Source organism: Sebastes fasciatus, chromosome 12 (assembly GCF_043250625.1).
Source record: "Sebastes fasciatus isolate fSebFas1 chromosome 12, fSebFas1.pri, whole genome shotgun sequence".
Lineage (NCBI taxonomy): Eukaryota > Metazoa > Chordata > Actinopteri > Perciformes > Sebastidae > Sebastes > Sebastes fasciatus.
Window position 1 is genome coordinate 32942741 of NC_133806.1, and position 20231 is coordinate 32962971.

At 38.7% G+C, this 20231-nt stretch overlaps 3 protein-coding genes across 3 annotated transcripts; 1 reads left to right on the forward strand and 2 right to left on the reverse strand.

The window, feature by feature from the left end:
• Positions 1-189: 189 nt before the first annotated feature.
• Positions 190-7073, forward strand: LOC141779762 (uncharacterized). The gene is given in 6 exon segments (XM_074654769.1): positions 190-1868; positions 1870-2098; positions 2298-2416; positions 2657-2824; positions 5139-5263; positions 5493-7073. Coding segments are annotated over 6 exon segments (2427 nt in total). The 5' UTR covers positions 190-1481; the 3' UTR covers positions 6892-7073.
• Positions 7074-8581: 1508 nt separating this feature from the next.
• Positions 8582-15378, reverse strand: c12h8orf76 (chromosome 12 C8orf76 homolog). The gene is made up of 8 exons (XM_074654767.1): positions 15123-15378; positions 14165-14266; positions 13310-13453; positions 12065-12115; positions 11721-11865; positions 11298-11433; positions 10777-10909; positions 8582-9204 (listed from the first exon to the last, which is right to left on the reverse strand). The coding sequence occupies exons 1-8, from the start codon at positions 15237-15239 to the stop codon at positions 9028-9030; spliced, it is 1005 nt and encodes a 334-aa protein (XP_074510868.1). The 5' UTR covers positions 15240-15378; the 3' UTR covers positions 8582-9027.
• Positions 15379-15857: 479 nt separating this feature from the next.
• On the reverse strand, positions 15858-19631 carry LOC141779760 (fucolectin-1-like). The gene is made up of 4 exons (XM_074654768.1): positions 19330-19631; positions 17377-17668; positions 17093-17238; positions 15858-16736 (listed from the first exon to the last, which is right to left on the reverse strand). Exons 1-4 carry the CDS (start codon positions 19361-19363, stop codon positions 16387-16389), a joined length of 822 nt encoding a protein of 273 aa, XP_074510869.1. The 5' UTR covers positions 19364-19631; the 3' UTR covers positions 15858-16386.
• Between the last annotated feature and the right edge of the window lie 600 nt (positions 19632-20231).

Consider the following 20231-nt stretch of genomic DNA (forward strand, 5'->3'; position numbering starts at 1 on the left):
CATGACCAGCTGGGAGGAGGCCACGAGGAAGACCCAGGACTAGGTGGAGAGAATATATCTCCACACTGGCCTGGGAACGCCTCGGGATCCCCCACTCAGAGCTGGTTAATGTGGCCCGGGTCCCCTGCTGGAGCTGTTGCCCCCGCAACCCGACCCCGGATAAGAGATTGAAGGTGGATGGATGGACTCAAGACACGACGAACCGTCCCTGCTGCTGCTTAGCTTAGTAGCCAGCTAGCTAGCTGGCGAGTATAGAGAAATATTTAAATTGAGAAAATATGACGACAGTTATATCAAGAGACCACGACGGGAGACTAAAATGTGTTGTGTCTTCAGGTGCCATGAAGCCGGCCAGGCTAAAGCGACATCTGATTACAAAGCAACCTGAATATCGGAGCAAAACAAAGTGGTGTTAACATGATTCAAATTAAAATGTGTTTCTGTTTATCAAACAGGTCTGAAGTATTTAGGTTGAAAAGTTTTAGAATACAAATAGTTCCAATGGCCTCTAAGAGTACAAATGGTAGTAAGCATTATGCTTAATCGGTGTTACGATTATGAGGGGGTCCTTGGATAATTCTCTCCCCTTTTTAAGGGGTCACCGGCCAGAAAGTTTGAGAACCCCTGCTGTCGTATATTACAAACAGACAACATGCAAATCCAGTTCCTTTATCATTTAGATTGTACTATCATTTTAATTAGAGGTATCATGTTTTGATTGGATGGTTTGGGGAGTTTGTTTCAATTTCTGCTTATGTCAAGACAATAGGCAATGTGTCTGTTTTCATAAACCAGGTTGGACTCTGCTACGGCCAAGTAGTCAAAGTGTTATCACTGTGAAACAGCTGAGGAGTATTGCTGTGTGCTTGTGCTCCTCGCTGGGTGTGCCTGTAACCATCTGTCTCTGCTTTCGGTCCTCTAATCATCCAGGTGTTGTTTGACTTGAGCTGAATTGACATCCATCGCCATTCCTGTCACTCATTCTTTTATTTCCCTCCACCCATCGTTTATCTGTCTTCACATGCTTCACACGCCTCTAAATCACTCTCAGAAAGTCAGTCGATCGTTTGACTGTTCTATAACTCAATCAACAACCACAAACACACTCCCTCGTAGAAGTACAGGAATATGTCTTCAAGGCACATTTCACATCTCGCACATGAACGTGTACATGGACATGCTTTCTTGTGTATTCTGTGTCTTTCAGTAACATGTGATTGCATGACCTGTCACCTCTCATCACTCGTGAAACCACCTTGCCCTAAGCAGGGGCGGGTCTACTGTTTTCTCTTTACCTCTCTGTGTGCTTCAACCAGTAGTTATTTCATTAATGTCAGAGAAATGCAGGTAACCATCTCATCCAGGCTTTGAGGATCATGCACAGCTGTAACACGGGTCTGTTTGTGGATGAACTTATTGTCTGATGAGATCATTTTGACCTCCTACAAACCAAACTACAGTAAACGAGACTAGCATCATCCATGGATGCCAGCATTGTGTCCGTGCTGTCGTACAGGAGGTCAAAACCCCAGGGGAAGGTGAAGCGACGGGTTCAGGACCTCCGCATCCCTTCTTCCTCTTGCTATGGCTTTATAGCCAGCAGGCCCGTGTTGGACTTGAGCCACAACGAGAGCGCTCGGCTGGCAGCGGACTCCCTGCTCAGCCGCGGCTTAGAGGGATACCACGAGGTGTTGAACGCAGAGGGAGAAGTGGACTTTCTGTCAGAGCTGGAGAAGATTTACATCCTGGAAAATGGGAAGGATGGCAACACAGGTTGTAAATGTGTTTTTTTAAATTGTCATGTACAATTTTTTTACATTTTGACCTACTCTTTGCAGCCCCTTGAGTTTAAAAACACAAGATAACCATCAGATTGATTCATTGGATGCAAAAGAAAGTGATTTGCTGGTTGTATTACTTTTTAGTTATCGCTTTATGCAGGTTTTTGTGCTTTACGCAGCTGATCCTGGAGCATCTGATGATGGTGACAAAGAGTTAGAGAGCTTGTCTGCTGGGTCCCAGTGTGCCACACAATGTCCTGCAGTGTCCACAGACAGCGATCCTACTGTGGCATGTTTGGACCTGAGCAGCCAAAAAGGTATTGCAGGAGTAGACTACTTTTATGGAAGCAAGTAATTTCCCAGAAAAAACTGTTCTGATACTAGTGCTTAAGTAAAGTCTTTCTGGTGTTTTAACTCCTGATATTTGAAGCATTAAAATCCTGCAGAGACTTTAGTGTGTCAGCCCGATCAGTCTCATTTGCTGCCCTGTCCGATCATGTTTTTGTCCCTTTCCAGATATGAATCGGACTGATCTTGTCCTGGATGAGCCCAACGTCGAGGTTTATTTCCAGTCTTGCTGCAGGGCATCCGGGGTGAAAGACCTGGTCAGAGAGTTCATCAGAAAGGCAAAAATGGTGTGTTTCTGTGTGTGAGGAGAGAGGAGGGTTTGTGTGTTTCCTCATATGCTTGCAAAAAAAAAGATCACGACATGCATGCCTGTACATGTGGGGGATGATAACAAATGTTGGCATTAGATCTTAGTGCTGAAAAGTCAGATACACAGTGAGTGATATCTGTCTGTACAGGTCTTTACTGTAGTGATTGACAGCTTTGTGTGACAACATGTGACCGTGTGTGTGTCTGTGTGTGTGTAGGCCCTGGCAATAGTGATGGAAAGCTTCAGTGATGTCGAGCTGCTCTGTGATCTTCTGGAGGCGAGCAGGAAGAGGAATGTGTCTGTTCATCTGCTGCTGGATCATCTCAACCTCAACCTGTTCGTCAGCATGTGGCAGGACCTCAAACTCGACAGCAAAAACTTCCCGGTGAATTTGTTCATCTTCATCTTCCTCTTTCCATCTATCCACCTGCCTGTCTGAACATGGCAGCATTCTGTTTGTTTGTTTTTTAACCAAAACTTGTAGGAGCCGAATATTAAAAAAGGATAAGTTAAATTCCTCATTGTAAGATGTATGTTGATAGAGTAGTGGTTGGTATTTGTGCCCCATGTGGACAACCATGGCATTAAATTGTTAATAAATTGGCACCAGTTGATGGCGTCATGGTAATTATTAGTACCAGCTGTGCACAGCACAGGCTGCTTCAGGAGCCAAGAGCCCAAATAGTTTTTCTACGGGCTTTAATTTAGTTATCCATATCCTGTTTTGGTTGTTTTAGTGTAGTTTATCACAAGCACGCACGCACACACACAGGCTGCACGTTGCCATCCATGCACCCATCGACAGAACTACCGGCTGGACATCTAACCGTGAGTAATCTGATGAATGAGCGTAACTTTATTTAATACTAGCCTTGTTGTTGCACGTTTCTTGGTGATGGAAATATGGCTTAAAGGAATTCAAGAAGGAAGCCATAATATTCTTCCTCCTGTGAAATAATCAGACTGCATCAAAACTGTTGGAAATGTATTTTGCTGTCTGAAAACGTGTGGAAGCTCGAAAAATACATTTTGCCTGACTTTGAGGAGCTCTGAGGCCTCATTACAGAAACATATTCTAACTGCTTGTCCTATCTTAACTTAAAGCTGAAGTAGGCGAGATTGGAGCAAATATGATTTAAAAAAAAGTTATTTTTATAAAACAGTCGCTATATCGTGACAGTAGTGCATGAAATAGGTAACCTGGAAAAATTCATGTTCCTCTGTGTCCTCCGGTGCTCCTAACGGCATCTGCAAGATTTCAGAGACTGGAGGAAAACAAGCAGTCAGAGCTGATCTGAGGTCTGCTGTCCAGCTGCCGTCTATGACAGCCGGCTGTCAATCCCTCGCGAACTTCGACCAAACGGTCAAACTAGGCAGCTCTGATCAAATATGATGTGAAATCTGGTGAAGGAATGCCAAGTTCCGGTCACATGACCGTGTTGTGTCCAGTTAGTAACTGTTCTATTCCACACTATACCTGAAGGTGGTGCTGTAAGCTAATGCACTATAGGAAAAGGCAGGAAGTGAGGTATGACGTTGTTGCTGTGGGCTGTTGCCGTGATGGAGCGAGTGCTTTGCTTCTGTTAATAAACTCTGTAACCATCCTACCTGATCGTGACTTCTTTTACGTGCAAACATAACAGACTGGAGCACAGCCAATAGGAACGCTCTCTCTCTCTAAAATGACCTGTGATTGGTCAAAGTCACCCGTCACAGTCTAGATATTCCAAAGCCTGTAAACAGAGCCATGAGGAGGAGCAGAAGTCTAGTTTTCTCTCAGATCACGTGAATTACAATATGCTGAAAGGTTATTATGGAATTTTTGCCCAATGATGGCAAAAATATACTGCCTACTGCTACTTTAAGGTAGGAAAATCCTATCCTGTTACAGAAGCAATTCCTAAACTCATGACTCCATCTTCATTGGTGTCATTTAGTCATCCTTCACCTCTACTAACACAGCTTCCCTGCTGCAGCAGCACAGATGTCAGCACATGGAAAGCACTATAGCCAGACTGTACGTGATGGACGCGCTGCTGTCTTCTTTGTCTCATTAGACGTTTCTGTTTTCCGCTCTCTTTCACAAGCTGAACTTTGGTCTTCAGCAGGGTGTTGAAACACAGGCGTCAGAGTCTGTGCTTGGAAAAGCAGGGGACTTTTTATAGTGCTGCCACTGATGCATGTAACCAAAATGACATTCAGCTACTTGATGTGATTTTTAGTTTGGGATCCAAATGTGCCACAGGGCATTTTTTATTTTAAATAAGTAGTACAATATTTTATTAGACTTAATCAGTCATTGTTGTGATGCACATCATTTTACCTTTAAATTACAGTGCAGTAGTATATCTTCAGTACCATCATGATGCTCCATATTTAACATATTTCTATAATTTGCTTAATAATATTCTTTTGCACTTTTATCTTTAGAAGTGTTTATTTTTTTAAGTGCTATTTTTGCAAACATCAATATTTTGTTTATTGCAACATAACTCAACTGGGGGATAAAGATAATGTAACTTTTTATTTATGTACCAATTTAACAAACAAAACTATCACAACTTCTCACTGCCTATAGCAAAGGAAATGTGCTTTTCTTTCTGCTTCCTCAAGTGAAAAATTAACAAATTATACATATTGAGTAATTGATTAATTGTGTGTGTGTGTGTGGGTGTGTGTGTGTGTGTGTGTGTATATAGAAACTGTCAGTACGCAGTGTGGATGGACAGACCTACTGTGCCAAGACAGGCATGAAGCTGACTGGCCAGATTGCTGAGAGTTTCATCATCACTGACTGGACTGAGGTGCTGACCGGTTCATACAGGTATATACACACACACACACATACAAACATACATATACAGTACTTTATGTATGCACATGAACATATTCAAATAGCAAATCTTGTTATATGAATGTTTGTGTTATTTTAAGTGTCTCTCTTAATGTATTTGCATGTCTAGTCTGTGTCCACTTTACCTTTGTTTCTTCTCTTTTTAGTTTTTGGCTCTACCATTAATTCTTGTGTGTGTGTGTCTCTATTGTCTCCTCAGTTTCTCCTGGCTGTCCTGGCAGGTCCATCGTAGTCTTGCTGTTCTTGTAAAGGGCAGCGCGGCCATACCTTTCCATCAGGAATTCCTCAGGCTGTACTCCAGCTCCAAACCAGTCCCCGGCTTTGTGACTTTTATCACTGTGCCTCACACTCTTCCTCTTTACACCACATCACATGCAGCTCAAAACGCTAACACTTACGCCAGTAAGACAAAATCAAGCCCGACCAAAACAATGTGCCACAGAGCTCGGGATGAAGATGCTCAAAACGCTCAGACAAAAGCAGAAATGGCGGTTTTACGCAATCCACAGAGCGCAGAATTGGAGTGCAGCAAGGGCCAGCCTGTACACAGAGCAGGCACTGGTACACAAATGCATGAAAAACCTCCACAACTGTACCCAAATCATCTTGTTCAACCAGGAACACTGCAGAGTGCATCTGTGGGCAAGCCAAATCTTACATTGGGAGCTGTCTGCACACAGCATGGTGCACAAACAGATGTAGAACCTCTGGGGAAGAATCAAGCCCAGATCCAGAGTCACTCCAACCCTCTCAGTCAGACCCATGTCTCATATGTTCAGTCTCAGCCTACCAGCCTTGCCATCACCACTACAGCTGAAAAGAATGCAAGGGCTCAAGAGTCAATCCCTCAACATGCTGCTTCCCCCACACACGGACAGCACAGGATTGCCAGCTATCAATCGACTTTCAAGACAAATCTTGAGCACCACAATGTGGGTGCAGAAGGTCTTTTCTTTCAGCGTAGGAATAGGAGCAGATTGACAGAGCCTTCGGGGATTGCTGCAGGTCTAGACACACAAAGACGACAATGGAACTGCTCACTTGGCTTTAAACCAAAAGTGGACTTTCTATCTGATAATCCCAAAGTCCTGCCTTCTTCCATATCACAGCAAAAACAAGCAACGACTGGCCTGTGGTTCCCTTTAACCCACCAAAGAGGACCTACATGTGGGCTACAACCTAAAGTGTCCTCTCTAGGAACCAGGAGGCATGATCAGCCTCAGAAGCACCACCAAACCTCCCTCCAGGCACACCCAACCACAGAGGCTCCTGGTTCAAAGTCAGCATCATCAGCTGTGGAGGCTCATCTTAAACATCAGCTCCAGTCGGACTCGAAGGTACTACATCTACAGCCCCACACTTGCCAGCAGGCGAGGCCCCCTCAAAGATTAAATTGGATGCCCCAGAGTCACACTGAAAGACTCAGACCTGTGGCTCGCCACAGCTCTTTCAACACCACCTACAGGATGGGACAGAGGATGGACGGACAGGTGTGCTGGAGGCCGTTTCATAGCAACATGAATACATCATTAGGAAGGAGCAAGAGTATGACTGGCAGACACTCAGCAGGCCTGAATCCAAAGATAACCAAGACGTAACAGGAATATACAAGTAAGTATAGTAAGTGAGTATACAACTAAGTTTGACCTTTAGTGCTATATATACTGACAGACTTGGACACATTTATTCACCCTCACACACACAGACACACTCCTAATCACACAGGTCAATGAAACATAGTGTATTCATCTGTTAAAGTAGTGCAGTGGGTAGAAATGGAGCAAATATGATTTAAAAAAGTTATTTTTATAAAACGGTCACTATATCCTGACAGTAGTGCATGAGACAGGTAATCTGAAAAAGATCATGTGACTCTGGTGTCCTCCGGTGCTCCTAACGGCATCTGCAAGATTTCACAGACCAGAGGACAATAAGCAGTCAGAGCCAGTGTTACTGCTATACCTACTGTATTTCTTACCTCAAATGTTTTCAGAAACATCTTGTAGTGTACTGTTTAGCTGGAGGGCTAGTGGGCAAATATGCTTGCTTTATGCAAATTGTCTGTATATATTTATGATTGGAAATCAGTATATTGAAAAGTCATTAAAAACATAAGTGTGGTAAAAAAGTAATATTATAATAAGTTGAAAAAGTCATAAAAAAGTCAAAGTATACTATGTTGAAAATTTTCATTAAAGAAAAGTCATAGTATAGTATGTCGAAAAAGTTAATTTAAAAAGTTATATTATGCTATGTGGAAAAATGTCATGATAAAAGTAATATAGTATAGCATGTCGAAAAATGTCATTAAAACTCATAGTATAGTATGTGGAAAAATTTCATGAAAAAAGACATAGTATAGTATTTCGAACAATTTCATAAAAAAAAGTTATAGTATGTCGAAAAATGTCATTAAAAGTCAGTATAATATGTCGAACAATTTCATGAAGTCATAGTATAGTATGTGTAAAAATTTCATGAAAAGAAAGTCATAGTATTGTATGTGGAAAAATGTCATGAAAAAAGTCAGTATAGTATGTCGAAGAGTTTCATGAAAAAAAAGTCATAGTATAGTATCTCGAAAAATTTCATGTAAAAAGACATAGTATAGTATGTCGAACAATTTAAAAAAAAGTCATAGTATGTCAAATGTCATGAAAAAAAAGTTATAGTATGTGGAAAAATTCATTTAAAAGTCATAGTATAGTATGTCAAACAATTTCATGAAAAAAAGTCAGTATAGTATGTCAAAAGATTTCATGAAAAATTCATAGTATAGTATGTCGACAAATGTCATTAAAAGTCAGTATAGTATGTCGAACAATTTCATGAAAAAAAGTAGTTGAAAAATTTCATGAAGTCATAGTATAGTATGTAAAAAAATCTTATGAAAAAAGTCATAGTATAGTTTGTTGAAAACTTGAATGAAAAAGTCATAGTATAGTATGTCAAAATTCCATGAAAAAAGTCATAGTATAGTATGTGGAAAAATGTCATGAAAAAAAAAGTCAGAATAGTATGTCGAAACTTTCATGTAAAAAGACAGTCGAAAAATGTAATTTAAAAAAAGTCAGACATTATACTCTGACTTCATATTAATGGTTGGTCTGTTAAATTTAAGTGATGTATGCTAACATGCACAATATCACAGCACTAGAACAGACACACCTATGGAGCGGTTATTCATAATACCCACATTTTTCTTGTTATGACATGTCAAAATATCTGCTACTCTTTCATTTGTTTTCAGCCCGTTTAGGTTACATCTGCGCAAAATGTTTGAGAATATTTCAGAACAATAAAACATATTTTATTTCAATTATTCTTATGATATGTACATGTTAAGGCATAAGTGATATTTTAGGCTTAGATACTTTGTTTCAATGCAGAATAGAATCACTGTCAAACTATACTACACAGTATGAACTGGATGAAATATTAATGGTTAATCTGTTTTTTTATACTGTGTGATTAACTATGACTACATTCACTGTGCTTGAATTAAGGGGAGAGGTGTGATTTATACTTTTGAATATTGTGTATTTTGGGGGGGTATTCAGCAACAATTTAGCATTTGACCTGTATTTGTGTATTTCCACATGTATTTTGGTTATGATATCAATAATGTCCACTTCTGTTTCAGGATTTGGATTTGGCTTTCAGTTCATCCAGTCTGTTCCTCAGTACCTTCCTGTCTGCCAACTTCTCTGTAAACTGGCATCACCGGAGGAGCATCAGGACTGTGTATCCGTCTGCGTCTGATATTGACGGCCATCAGTCTTTAGCACACCAGTCAGTAAGATCTTGTTCCACCAGCGCTCCCTGAAGCTCTGCACACACATACTGGCCAGACTCTCCCCATCCTGGTAGTCCTCTCTCATCTTATCTGGGATCAGGTCCTCTGACACCACCTGGGAGATCAAACAGAGAGAGACTGAAAGTGTGCTTCTTACACATATACAGTACATGTGTCTGGAAGTGGTCTTACTTGTGGACGCATGTGTGGGCCCATGTTTATCTGTGTGCGTGTAGAAAAGTATACCTATAAGTTTATGTATGTCTAGGTTTGTACATGTGTATATTTATATATACTATATGTGTTTGTGTGTATGTGTACAGTATATGTTTATATGTGTGTATGTATATGTATATAAACTGGAAAAACAAAGTTTGGAAACTTGTGTTTGGTGGATTATTTCTCTGTTGTTACAATGCTAATGGTCATTGTATTTTACATCGTTGGAAAGCCTGTTTATTTACCTTCGCAATGATGTCCAACTTGTAAGGATCATGCATTTGTGGGATGAGCAGCACAGCTGATTATGTGGGTAGTGCCCAAGAAAAATTTGCCAAAATGCTCTAAACAGTGTATTCTCATAAGACTACCAGGAAGCCTGCAATGACTGCCCTTCACCGTCAGGCCGGTTTGCGCTGTTGGCGACAGAGTGACCAACACAACCACGCTGGCTGACCTGCAACGAATCCTGGTTGAGGAATGGAACGCCATCCCACAGTAACGTGTGACCAGGTTGGTGACCAGCATGAGGAGGAGGTGCCAGGCTGTTGTGGCTGCGTATGGATCTTCCACCGCTACTGAGGCTCCTGACGGTGTATTAAATGAATAAAGTGTAAAATAGCCAATATGTCTTGTTTGTTCCTTGTTACTGATAGAGAGTTCAATCATCCAATCCACCAAACAACTCAAAACAAGAGTCAACACCAACAGGAGAATACACTGTTTACCATTGACGGAGCATTTTGGCAAATTTTTCTTGGGCGCTACCCACATAATCAGCTGTGCTGCTCATCCCACAAATGCATGATCCTTTCAAGTTGGACATCATTGCGAAGGTAAATAAACAGGCTTTCCAACCATGTAAAATACAATGACCATTAGCATTGTAACAACAGAGAAATAATCCACCAAACACAAGTTTCCAAACTTTGTTTTTCCAGTATATATACATTATATACAAATATTTGTGGGTTTATGAATATCTATATGGGTATGTATGAACATATTTGTATGTTTATATGTCTATATAAATGTTTATGTATAAGATATGTAAATGTATGTGTACATATACACCGGTATCCATGGTATAGTATGTAAATTAATCTAATACACAAACTTGAATACAGCATCCAATCTAGTTTTTATATCTCTGCCTCCCTTTTTTATTTGTTTATTTTATTTTTTTCTACTTATTTTTTTTGTCTAATGCTGATGTTTTCTTTTGTGTACATTTTGTCTTTGTTCGTTTCTAAGTTCATTACTTAAAAGCTTGTTTATAAACTTTTGTAAATTGCATATATGAAAACTATCTCGAAAAAAAGAAAGTACACAAAAAAGAAAGTGTGCTACTGAGTAAAAACTAAATCTACTCGCTTTAACTAAGCCCCAAACCCAGGCTAACCCTTAACTGCTTGAAATTCAGACCTTGACACGGCATGAATTAACAAAACCAGGAGCGTGTCTTCACCTCGGTGAGAGCCTGCAAGGTTGTTTCTTTGGGATTCAGCCTGTGTAACACCTCGTCTGCCATCTGCAGAGTGCTCTCAGTGCGCTGCAACACAAAGGAGGACTGCTGCTGTCGAAGGAATCTCAACAGGAGTCTGAGGGAGACAGAACGGACGAGGAGACATTCAGACACTACGATTTACATTCAAACTCTTCATAAATACTCAGAGCAAATCTCTAATTTGAGCACACATTGTCACTGAGTTGATGTTTTGCAGATTATCTGGTTGAAAATCTGATTGGGACAACTGATTAACATGAGGTATTTTAAAAGCTGTAGATTTCTCGCTTATGTAAAAGTTTTGGTAAAAAAAAGAAAGTAAATTTAAAGCCTACAAGCTCCTTTCAAGAAGAAGAAGTGTACACAACATCTGGGCCAGCTGCTCTCTCTGTGACTTTCAACTGTTACAATATGTGAAATAAATTCAAAACATTGGCTGATAATTTGTGTGCAATGAAGCATTGGGATCACAACCGCTGTACCTCGTCCTGATGAAACAGGTGCAAGCTTTCAGCCAGATTCTGTCCTCATCGAGCTCTGCTGCCTCCTCCTGTAGTTCCTCAGTGTCTCCATCATTCTGCTCTTCTGCTGATTCACACCTCTGTAGGGAACACCATCCTAGTAAAGGCAACACATCAGATCACATTAAACCATGAGGACAAATCATTTAGTTTTCATCTACGTGTTTGTTACAACATGTATGTTGAAAAAAAGTCATAGTATAGTATGTCAAAAAAAGTTTTAAAAAGTCATTGTATATTATGTCAAACAAAAGTCATAGTATAGTATGTCAGCGTTCATTCACCATAGCAACGGAAAAAAAAAATCAACGATTCACCAGCATAATTGACTTTTAAAGAAATGATATGGTTGCTAAATGAGACAGGAAATGAACTCCATCCTACCTGTTGTTCTGTCGCTGTCCAGCAGCTGCAGACACGTCTGTCCCAGGTTGTACCAGTGCCAGGGGTTGAAGGGCAGCAGGATACACAGCCGCTGCAGAGACGACATCTTTGATCCTACGACTCCAAAATGCTGGTAGATGCTGACCTTTAGTAAAAGTTTATATTTCAGTTAAACTACAACTTTATTACATTTCCACAGAATGGTTTGGAACCAACAAACGGGGAACAATGTGCTTGTGTGTGTGTGTGTGTTGTGTGTTGTGTGTTGTGTGTGCGTGTGTGTGTTGTGTGTTGTGTGTTGTGTGTTGTGTGTTGTGTGTGTGTGTGTTCCCGGTAATGCTGACCTTGAGCAGCAGGAGGCCGGTCAGGTGACAGGTGTTGGAGGCATCTTTGCTCTGGAGAAAGATCATGTATACATTACTACGGAGTTCAGAGAATTCAGATTGATTTCTTACAGAAATTTTAGTAGACTAAATATGCAACTTGCTCCTTCAGATAGGTTATCTATCACAGAGAACATTTAATCAGCTTCAGCTTTATCACTTATTATTTCATACATGAAAAAGGGATGGTGCGTTCATGTGCCACGATTTTAAGAGACAATTAGCCACACAGACTGCAATAATGAGCTACATTGGTGGACTATTTAAACCAGAAGACTGACAATAAGCACACGTGGACTCTAGTAACTTTGTGTATTAAAAAGATTCCTGTTTGACGGCCAACCTTTAATATTGGAGCTTCCTAGGGCTCATAGAAGCACCATCACATTCATCTTTAGTAGCTCATTTAGCTGAAGTACAAACCAAATAACTAATGAATAAAGGTAAACAGTAAAAACTACTAGTAATGTAAGTAATGGTTGTAGACCACCAGTTATCATTTATTTACTAATGTTTTTCTATATACTAATAGTATTTCATGACAGTGAGAGCAAACATAGACATTATTTAAATGAACAAAATAACAATCAATGTAATCATTTTGGATTTTTTCTTTAACACAGCGATATATAGTATAAAGGATTTCACAATGATAGCAGGTTTTTCTAATTACAGTAGGGACCATCTATGTCTATAGGCTTATATATATATATATATATATATATATATATATATATATATATATATATATATACTAGAGAGAGAGAGAGATATCTATATATGTGTAAGTATATATCTATATATATATATACTGTATATAGATAGATATATAGATAAATATGTATAGATATATCTCTATACATACACATATATACACACACATACATAGAGAGAGAGAGAGAGAGAGAGAGAGAGAGAGAGAGAGAGAGAGAGAGAGAGAGAGAGAGAGAGAGAGAGAGAGAGAGAGAGAGAGAGAGAGAGAGATACATCTCTATATATATATATATATATCTCTCTCTCTCTCTCTCTCTCTCTGTATATGTGTATATATATATATATATATATATATATATATATATATATATATACACATATACAGTATCTATATCTCTATCTATCTATATATATACTTATACTATATATATACATGGTAGGGACACTGTTCTGCAAGGAAAACCTTTCAAGAAAGGTTCATAGAAGAATTACCAGTAAGTCAGCCAAGTCCAGCGCCCTGTCTCTCTGTCCCAGTTTGGTGCAGCATCGGGCCATTCCCTCCAGTACATCTCTTCTGATGGTCAGGTTGTTGTCAGCGATCCACTCCAGGCAGCTGCTGTATGCATCCAAGGCTTTCTATACCCACCCACCCATTTTCAGATAGTCAAGTATGTGTATGATAACACATCATGACAGCAGAAAGTGTGTTGTTCAAATACAGCAGATTACGGCTGTATTAAATATTCAAACAATTCAACCTGGTTATTTTTCACAAGGAGATTCGGTGTGATGTGGCTGAAATGTGTTTTCAGTCTTTGTCATGTTGTCTGGAAATGTTGCCGCGCTGCACACTAATTATAGTAAATATATTCCTTTTGTGCTCAGTTGGATAGAATATGTTAATGTATACATTACAGGAATAAGTAATGTAAGTATCACATTTTATGTGGTAAACCTTTAAGTTAATTATTTAAGTTATAAAAAGGGGGTAGAACCATACAAGTGTTTACTCTTGCACACTCCTTTTATTTATTTAGAATTTGTTTTATATGTTCATTACATTGGTTATTCTTGTTTTGTTTTCTTTTCTTATTATGTGTTACATATTCAAAATAAATCTAATCTATCTATCTAAGTCCTGTAAGTTGTTATCTCAGCAGCAGCTCTACAGAAACATTTAAATATTGGCCCATGACAACAGTGCCGCTGCATAATAATAATCCCCATAGGACATTGAACTGGGAACTTTCGCTTATTTCTCTGTAACTTCTCACCAACTTCACTGGTACTTTGTCAGCTTAACTGAAAAATCACAATGGCCAAAATTAGAGATGAATGTTTAATTACCTGATGGTCCCCCTGTCTCACGGCCAAGTCACCTCTAAATTTATAGATTTTCTGCTTCTCCAGAGGATCATCTGTATCAAGAGCAGAACTCTCACAGAACCACTGCAGAGAGAAACAAGGAGACAACAATTTAAAAAAACAGCTCATGCATTATTTACACATACAGTTCCACAAATATAATGTGAAGCAATATTCAAAAAAATCACAGAATCCAGAAACAAGTATATTACATATCTACCAAATGTCATTTAAGAGATTCCACATGCAAATGTGCTTTAAATTAAGTGAACATTTAGCTAGATGCAATGCCATGGGAGAAACTGGATTTGGTTTTTAGGCATTTTATCTTACAGTTAAATATAAATACTAACCTAATATCAATGTGCTAACGTTGTCCACAACGGAGATAAAAACTTTTTGTTTTTTAATCCAAGTCTTTATGCTTGAACTGTATGAAGAAGCTTGTTTGTGTTACATGCTATTTATAGTTTGGTTTATTTTATCTTTTATATATATTATATAATATATATTAAAATATATGTATATTATAATATATATTATTATTTATATAATATATATGTATTATATATGTTATATTATAATATATATAATATTGTATATTATATATATTATAATATATATAATATTATAATATATATAATATATATTGGTCTTTGCATGGCCCATGTTGGATTGAATCTGTGATTATTGTTTTGATTTGTTTCCTATATGAGTATTTAAGGTGGATGTTGTGTAATTGTTTGGTGGATGTTGTTTCAGTCAACTCAACCTTAGCTTGCTAGCTAACTAGCTACTAGCTAGCAGCTTCTCTCTCGCCATAAAGCCTTAAAGATTAAAGACTGCGTCACTTCATCCACGTCCAGCATCATCTACACACACACGCACACTGCAGCTGTGTGTGATGTTAACCAGTGAAGTGTATATGTAACAGACTCACCTCGGGCTCACACAGTTTGGCGTTATAAGCGGACAGAGACAGAGACACGGACACGGAGACTCGCTGCTTCGCCTCCGCAAACATCGAGTCATCAAACGAGCTTCCAAAGATCTCCATCTGGAGCTGAACAACACCACCAATACCCCGAGTACAACAGGTCAACGTGTCTGAAAACACAGCTACCTGAAGCAAGTGGACGGTTTGTTTACACCCTCATGGTTACACAGTCCTTTCACTGTAAAGTGCACGACTAATACATTGTCCAGGATTAATAGTTCCGTGCAGAAAGGTTCCGACCCGGGCGCATGCAGCACACATCAACATAACGAGGATGAATAAATACATCAGAACTTTGATTTAGCTTACGAGATTTTAAAGTTTTGTCCTACGATATAAAATACATTAATACATATCCCACTCGTGAATTGTGAAGCCTTTATTTGTCTTAAAAAATAGGCAGTTGCTAACAAGTGGCTAAATGAAACTACTAAACGTCTAAATGACTTGTCATTTGTAGAGATTGTCATGCTGAACAAAATGTGTAAGTATCATAAATGTTTGTTTGCCACAGAGTTTATTTTCTGCTATAATCCAAAACCAAATGGTAAAATCCCCATTGGCTTTTTGCCGGGGAACCCAAGATGATGCTAATTTCCTGGTTGGCCTACAAAAAAATACGTCATCCCTGGAGCACTCTATATTCAGAGGAAATAACATCATAATTATAATTAAAAAAATACATACTGAAGTCTGCAAATGCAAGGTTTTTTTAATATGAGCAAAGGTTTACAAAATACATTAAAATTAAAATTAAAATTGATGTGTATTTGAAAGACATCTCAAACATTTTTGAATTAGTATATTTTTTTCATATCAGAATTAATCAACACAATATGGATAGTCCATTCAAATGTCAGCATCCATTTTCAAGAAGAGAATGAAAAAAAACCTCTAACATCAATAATTAAATGTTTGAAACAGTGGAGGCAAAAGTCTTACAACAGCAAAAACATGATGCTATCTTATTATTATTATTATTATATCACAGTATCATGAATTACACATGAAGGATATAGTGACACATCTTTAAACACATTGCAAACATTTTAAAAAGCAAGTGCATGCATGGCCTAAAACACAGGGTGAAACTAATTACATAAATCGTGTAGTTACTAAAAAAAAAACACCTACAACACACATTAGAAGGAGAATTTGTCACAAAACAACAATGCCACCTCTGACCCTCTTCCAAACATTGATTTCTCTATATCTCTGCGCAGATGAAATTATACGTCTCGTAGTCAGGCTTGCTGAACCAGAGATGGTCCTCATGTTTCTTCATGACACCACTCATCTCACACTGCTCTTCCTTACCGTTTTGACCCCAGCGAGTAAAGTCTACGCGCTGATCATCGACCCAGAACCAGAACCCGAGGGTGCAGGTGTAGCGAAGACCCAGCCACACAAAGTGAGTGTCGGCATCCTTGGCATGCAACTCAGCCCAGGCCTGGGTGTCTTCGTCAACAATGGAAGCCAGGTCCTTGTCTTGTTCCCTGCAGTGGTACAGGGCATCTTCCCACGTCTTGTTCTCTCTGACCAGGTGAAAGGGTGATTCTAGAAAAACAAACATCAGTGCACATTTTTTTTCAAGTGAATAAAAACTAAATAAGTGAACATGTGCAAGCCATTTTGAGGGTTAGGGCAAAAACACAACAAGGGTTTTAAAACTGTAATTATCTACCAGGGTGGTCCAACAAATTAACTGAGTCACCTGGGTGTCATCCACTTTAGAAGAAACAAATACATTCCTCTGATAATAGCATCATTCTCACATTCTCACTTTCAATTCTTAAAGCCGTGGACACACAGGGAACGTCAGGAGCGTGTGGCGGCTGCGTTACCTGTTGTTTTTTTATATCGGCGTCCCTGTGAACAGGTTAGAGCAGCCACACTGCCCACATTTATTGTACCTTTTTTTGTGCCGAAGATCTTCACTTCACACAGAACTAAAATGTTTTGTTCCGGGTGGAACACAGTGATGTAGCGTCCTGACAAGTTTGTATTACAAGTAAAGTTATTCCAATGGCCTTTCTTGAAGTATGTGATGTTTTTACATCTGGAGGAGAGAAAAAGATGAACAAGCAGTAAGAGGGAGAGATCTAGAACCTCTCATCTTGAAAACATTTTGGACATGCCGAAGCCTGGAAATGTGAAATAAAAGCAATTTAAAGGAACATGAAGGTATTAGGCTTACATGCGGTTGGTGGTACCGTTCTCCTCACGAGAGTTCCCAATGTAGATCCGAGAACCGGTTATATTAGAATTATGATGTTCAACGTTGTAGATCCTGATAGAAGAAATTGTGTAGACACCCAGCAAGTCAATTCTCCACCAGGAGTTGATCTCGTTACGGGTGTGAGCACATCTCGTCTGATTCCCATCAATTGCTCTTGTAGAAACGTATGGGACATCAGCTGGCCCTTTGTAGTCTGTTGACTGGGATGTTGTCCCATTCAGTTCAGTTTCATCTTCTGCGTTGCAGAGAGCTGTAGACGAAAACAGAAAGAAATATAGTATTACTTTAAAAATATTGTCCCTTGCATATTTAGCATAGAAATACCTTTTTTTTTGCATGACTTGAGAGAAATGAAACTGACGAGTGTAAACAAAAATGCATTTAGTCCAATCTGTTTCATGGTCATCTATGTGTAAGTGAAGGATTACTGTTCCCATTTAAAAAGAAAAAAAAATTCTGTGAGTAACCAGAAATTATTAAGTAATATAATATATATATTATCAATGATTATTGTTTGTGAATCATTTATAATTATACAGTGTTATAAGCAGCTTTTAAAGCATGTTTATAATGCATTATAGACAACAGCGTCATAGAAAGTGTTAACCAAATATTTTAGTCACGTCAAGTTACTGGCAGCTATGATAACATTGCTTGGTATTACAGCAGTAAGGCAAGGTAGCTTTATTTATAGAGCACATTTCAGCAACAGGGTAATTCAAAGTGCTTTACACAAACATTCAAGAACATTGCGACAAAGTGCAAAAGAACATTAAAACATAATTCGAACGTTAAAGATTAGAAAATAAAAAAGATAAAAATAAAAGCTAGAATAGAAGCTAAAATAGAGTATAACACACTAGAGTAAAAGATATAGTGCAGTATAAGATACTTATTTGGTTTAATAAAAGGCAGCAGCAAACAGGAAAGTTTGAAGCTTTGATTTAAAAGAACTTCCAGAAGGTTTCTGGGAGCTTGTTCCAGATATTTGGAACATAAAAACTGAACGCTGCTTCTGCATGTTTAGTTGTGACTCTGGGGACACTAAGCAGACCTGATCCAGATGACCTGAGAGGTCTGGATGGTTCAGAACACAGCAGAAGATCAGAAATATATTTTGGCCCTAAACCATGTAGTGCTTTGTAAACCAGCAGCAGTATTTACAAATCAATTCTCTGAGAGACAGGAAGCCAGTGTAGAGACCTCAGAAATGGACTGATATGATCCACTTTCTTGGTCTTAGTGAGGACTCTAACAGCAGCATTCTGAATCAGCTGCAGGGGTCTGATCCATTCTTTAGGAAGACCAGTAAAGACGCCGTTACAGTAGTCAAGTCAGCCGAGGATAAATGCATGGACTAGTTTTTCTAAATCCTGCTGAGACATCAGTCCTCTAATTCTTTTGAATTGAAGAAAATAATAAATAAAATGTACATTATTAAAACTCAACTCGTTATTGTGAGCGGCTGTCTTTATAATTGTCCTAATATGGCTGTTAAAGCTCAGGTCAGAGTCCATGACTACACCAATATTTCTGGCTTGGTCCGAGCTTTCTAACATTACAGATTGTAGCTGAGCACTAAACCTTTAATCTTTCCTCTTTGGCTCCAAAAACTACGACCTCAGTTTTGTCTTTGTTCACCTGAAGAAAATTCTGGCACATCCAGTTATTGACTTGTTCAATGCACTCAATAACTCAGCAGTAAGCACAGAATACCCATGCTTCAATAAATAATAAACACTTGGTGGCATACAAGTCAAATCATCTTTCTAAATAATTAAATTATGGGAGTGTAGAGCATTTTACGGTTTATCATTTTATCCCCGATTCCCATTTTTGTGGACATCTCGTTCTGTGTGTCGATCATTTAAAAGGTCACCGACGTGCATGTGTATAAAGTGAGCTACTTGCCGATCAGAGAGATGAACAATAGACTCCACAGCATCTTTACTGTGAAACAGAAAATATAACATCAGTTGACAAGTTAAATATTCTATACAAGTGACCACAGATGAGATCAGGAATGAAGCTTTCAATTCCCTTTAAACTGCACAGATGTATCTACCTACATCTAAGAGGAAGACACAACTTTGCGAGGACTTCTTAACAGTGCAAAAGTGGAAAAATTTACAATTTAAATGGTACTAAACTCACCTTGTTGTTTTTTTTTCTCTCTCAACAATAATATTAAAATGACGCCCTCTCCCATCTACAGCTGTATTTACACTTATCTCCCTTCCCTGACCGCTGCCTATATGGAAATACACTAACGTCATCTTTCCCAGTTGCCACTAGTTTACATACTGTAGTTTGCATAGTAAAAGCACCTCCACATTAATATTTACATCTGTCAAAATATCATAACTCTCTCTCTGGTCAACCTACAGTCAGTGTACTGTTGTACTGTTCCAACGCATGCAAATATCTCTGCATGTTCATGATATTTGCTTCAACAGAGAATGTTTCATTCAAGTCAACCCCCTCTGCGTCTGTATAGGACTGTTATTTTTTTTAGGTTTGCTGCGAAATAAATTTGATTATCAGTTACATGTTACATTTCAACAAAGGGCTTTTGATGGACTCTAAGAAAGAAGAAGAATACTAAAAGCTATCTATTTTCAACAACTGACACTGCATCACTGATGGTTTAGTTAAAAGCACACTGTTAATACTATCAACAGTGACGATAAATGACTAATAAGTGACAGTGACAAATAGTGACTGACTAGTAGGGTCATAGTTTTAATGGGACACTATGCAGTACTTTCCCCTCTGTATCTGTATTTAGTCCAGACCGCTTCAGTTCACATTTA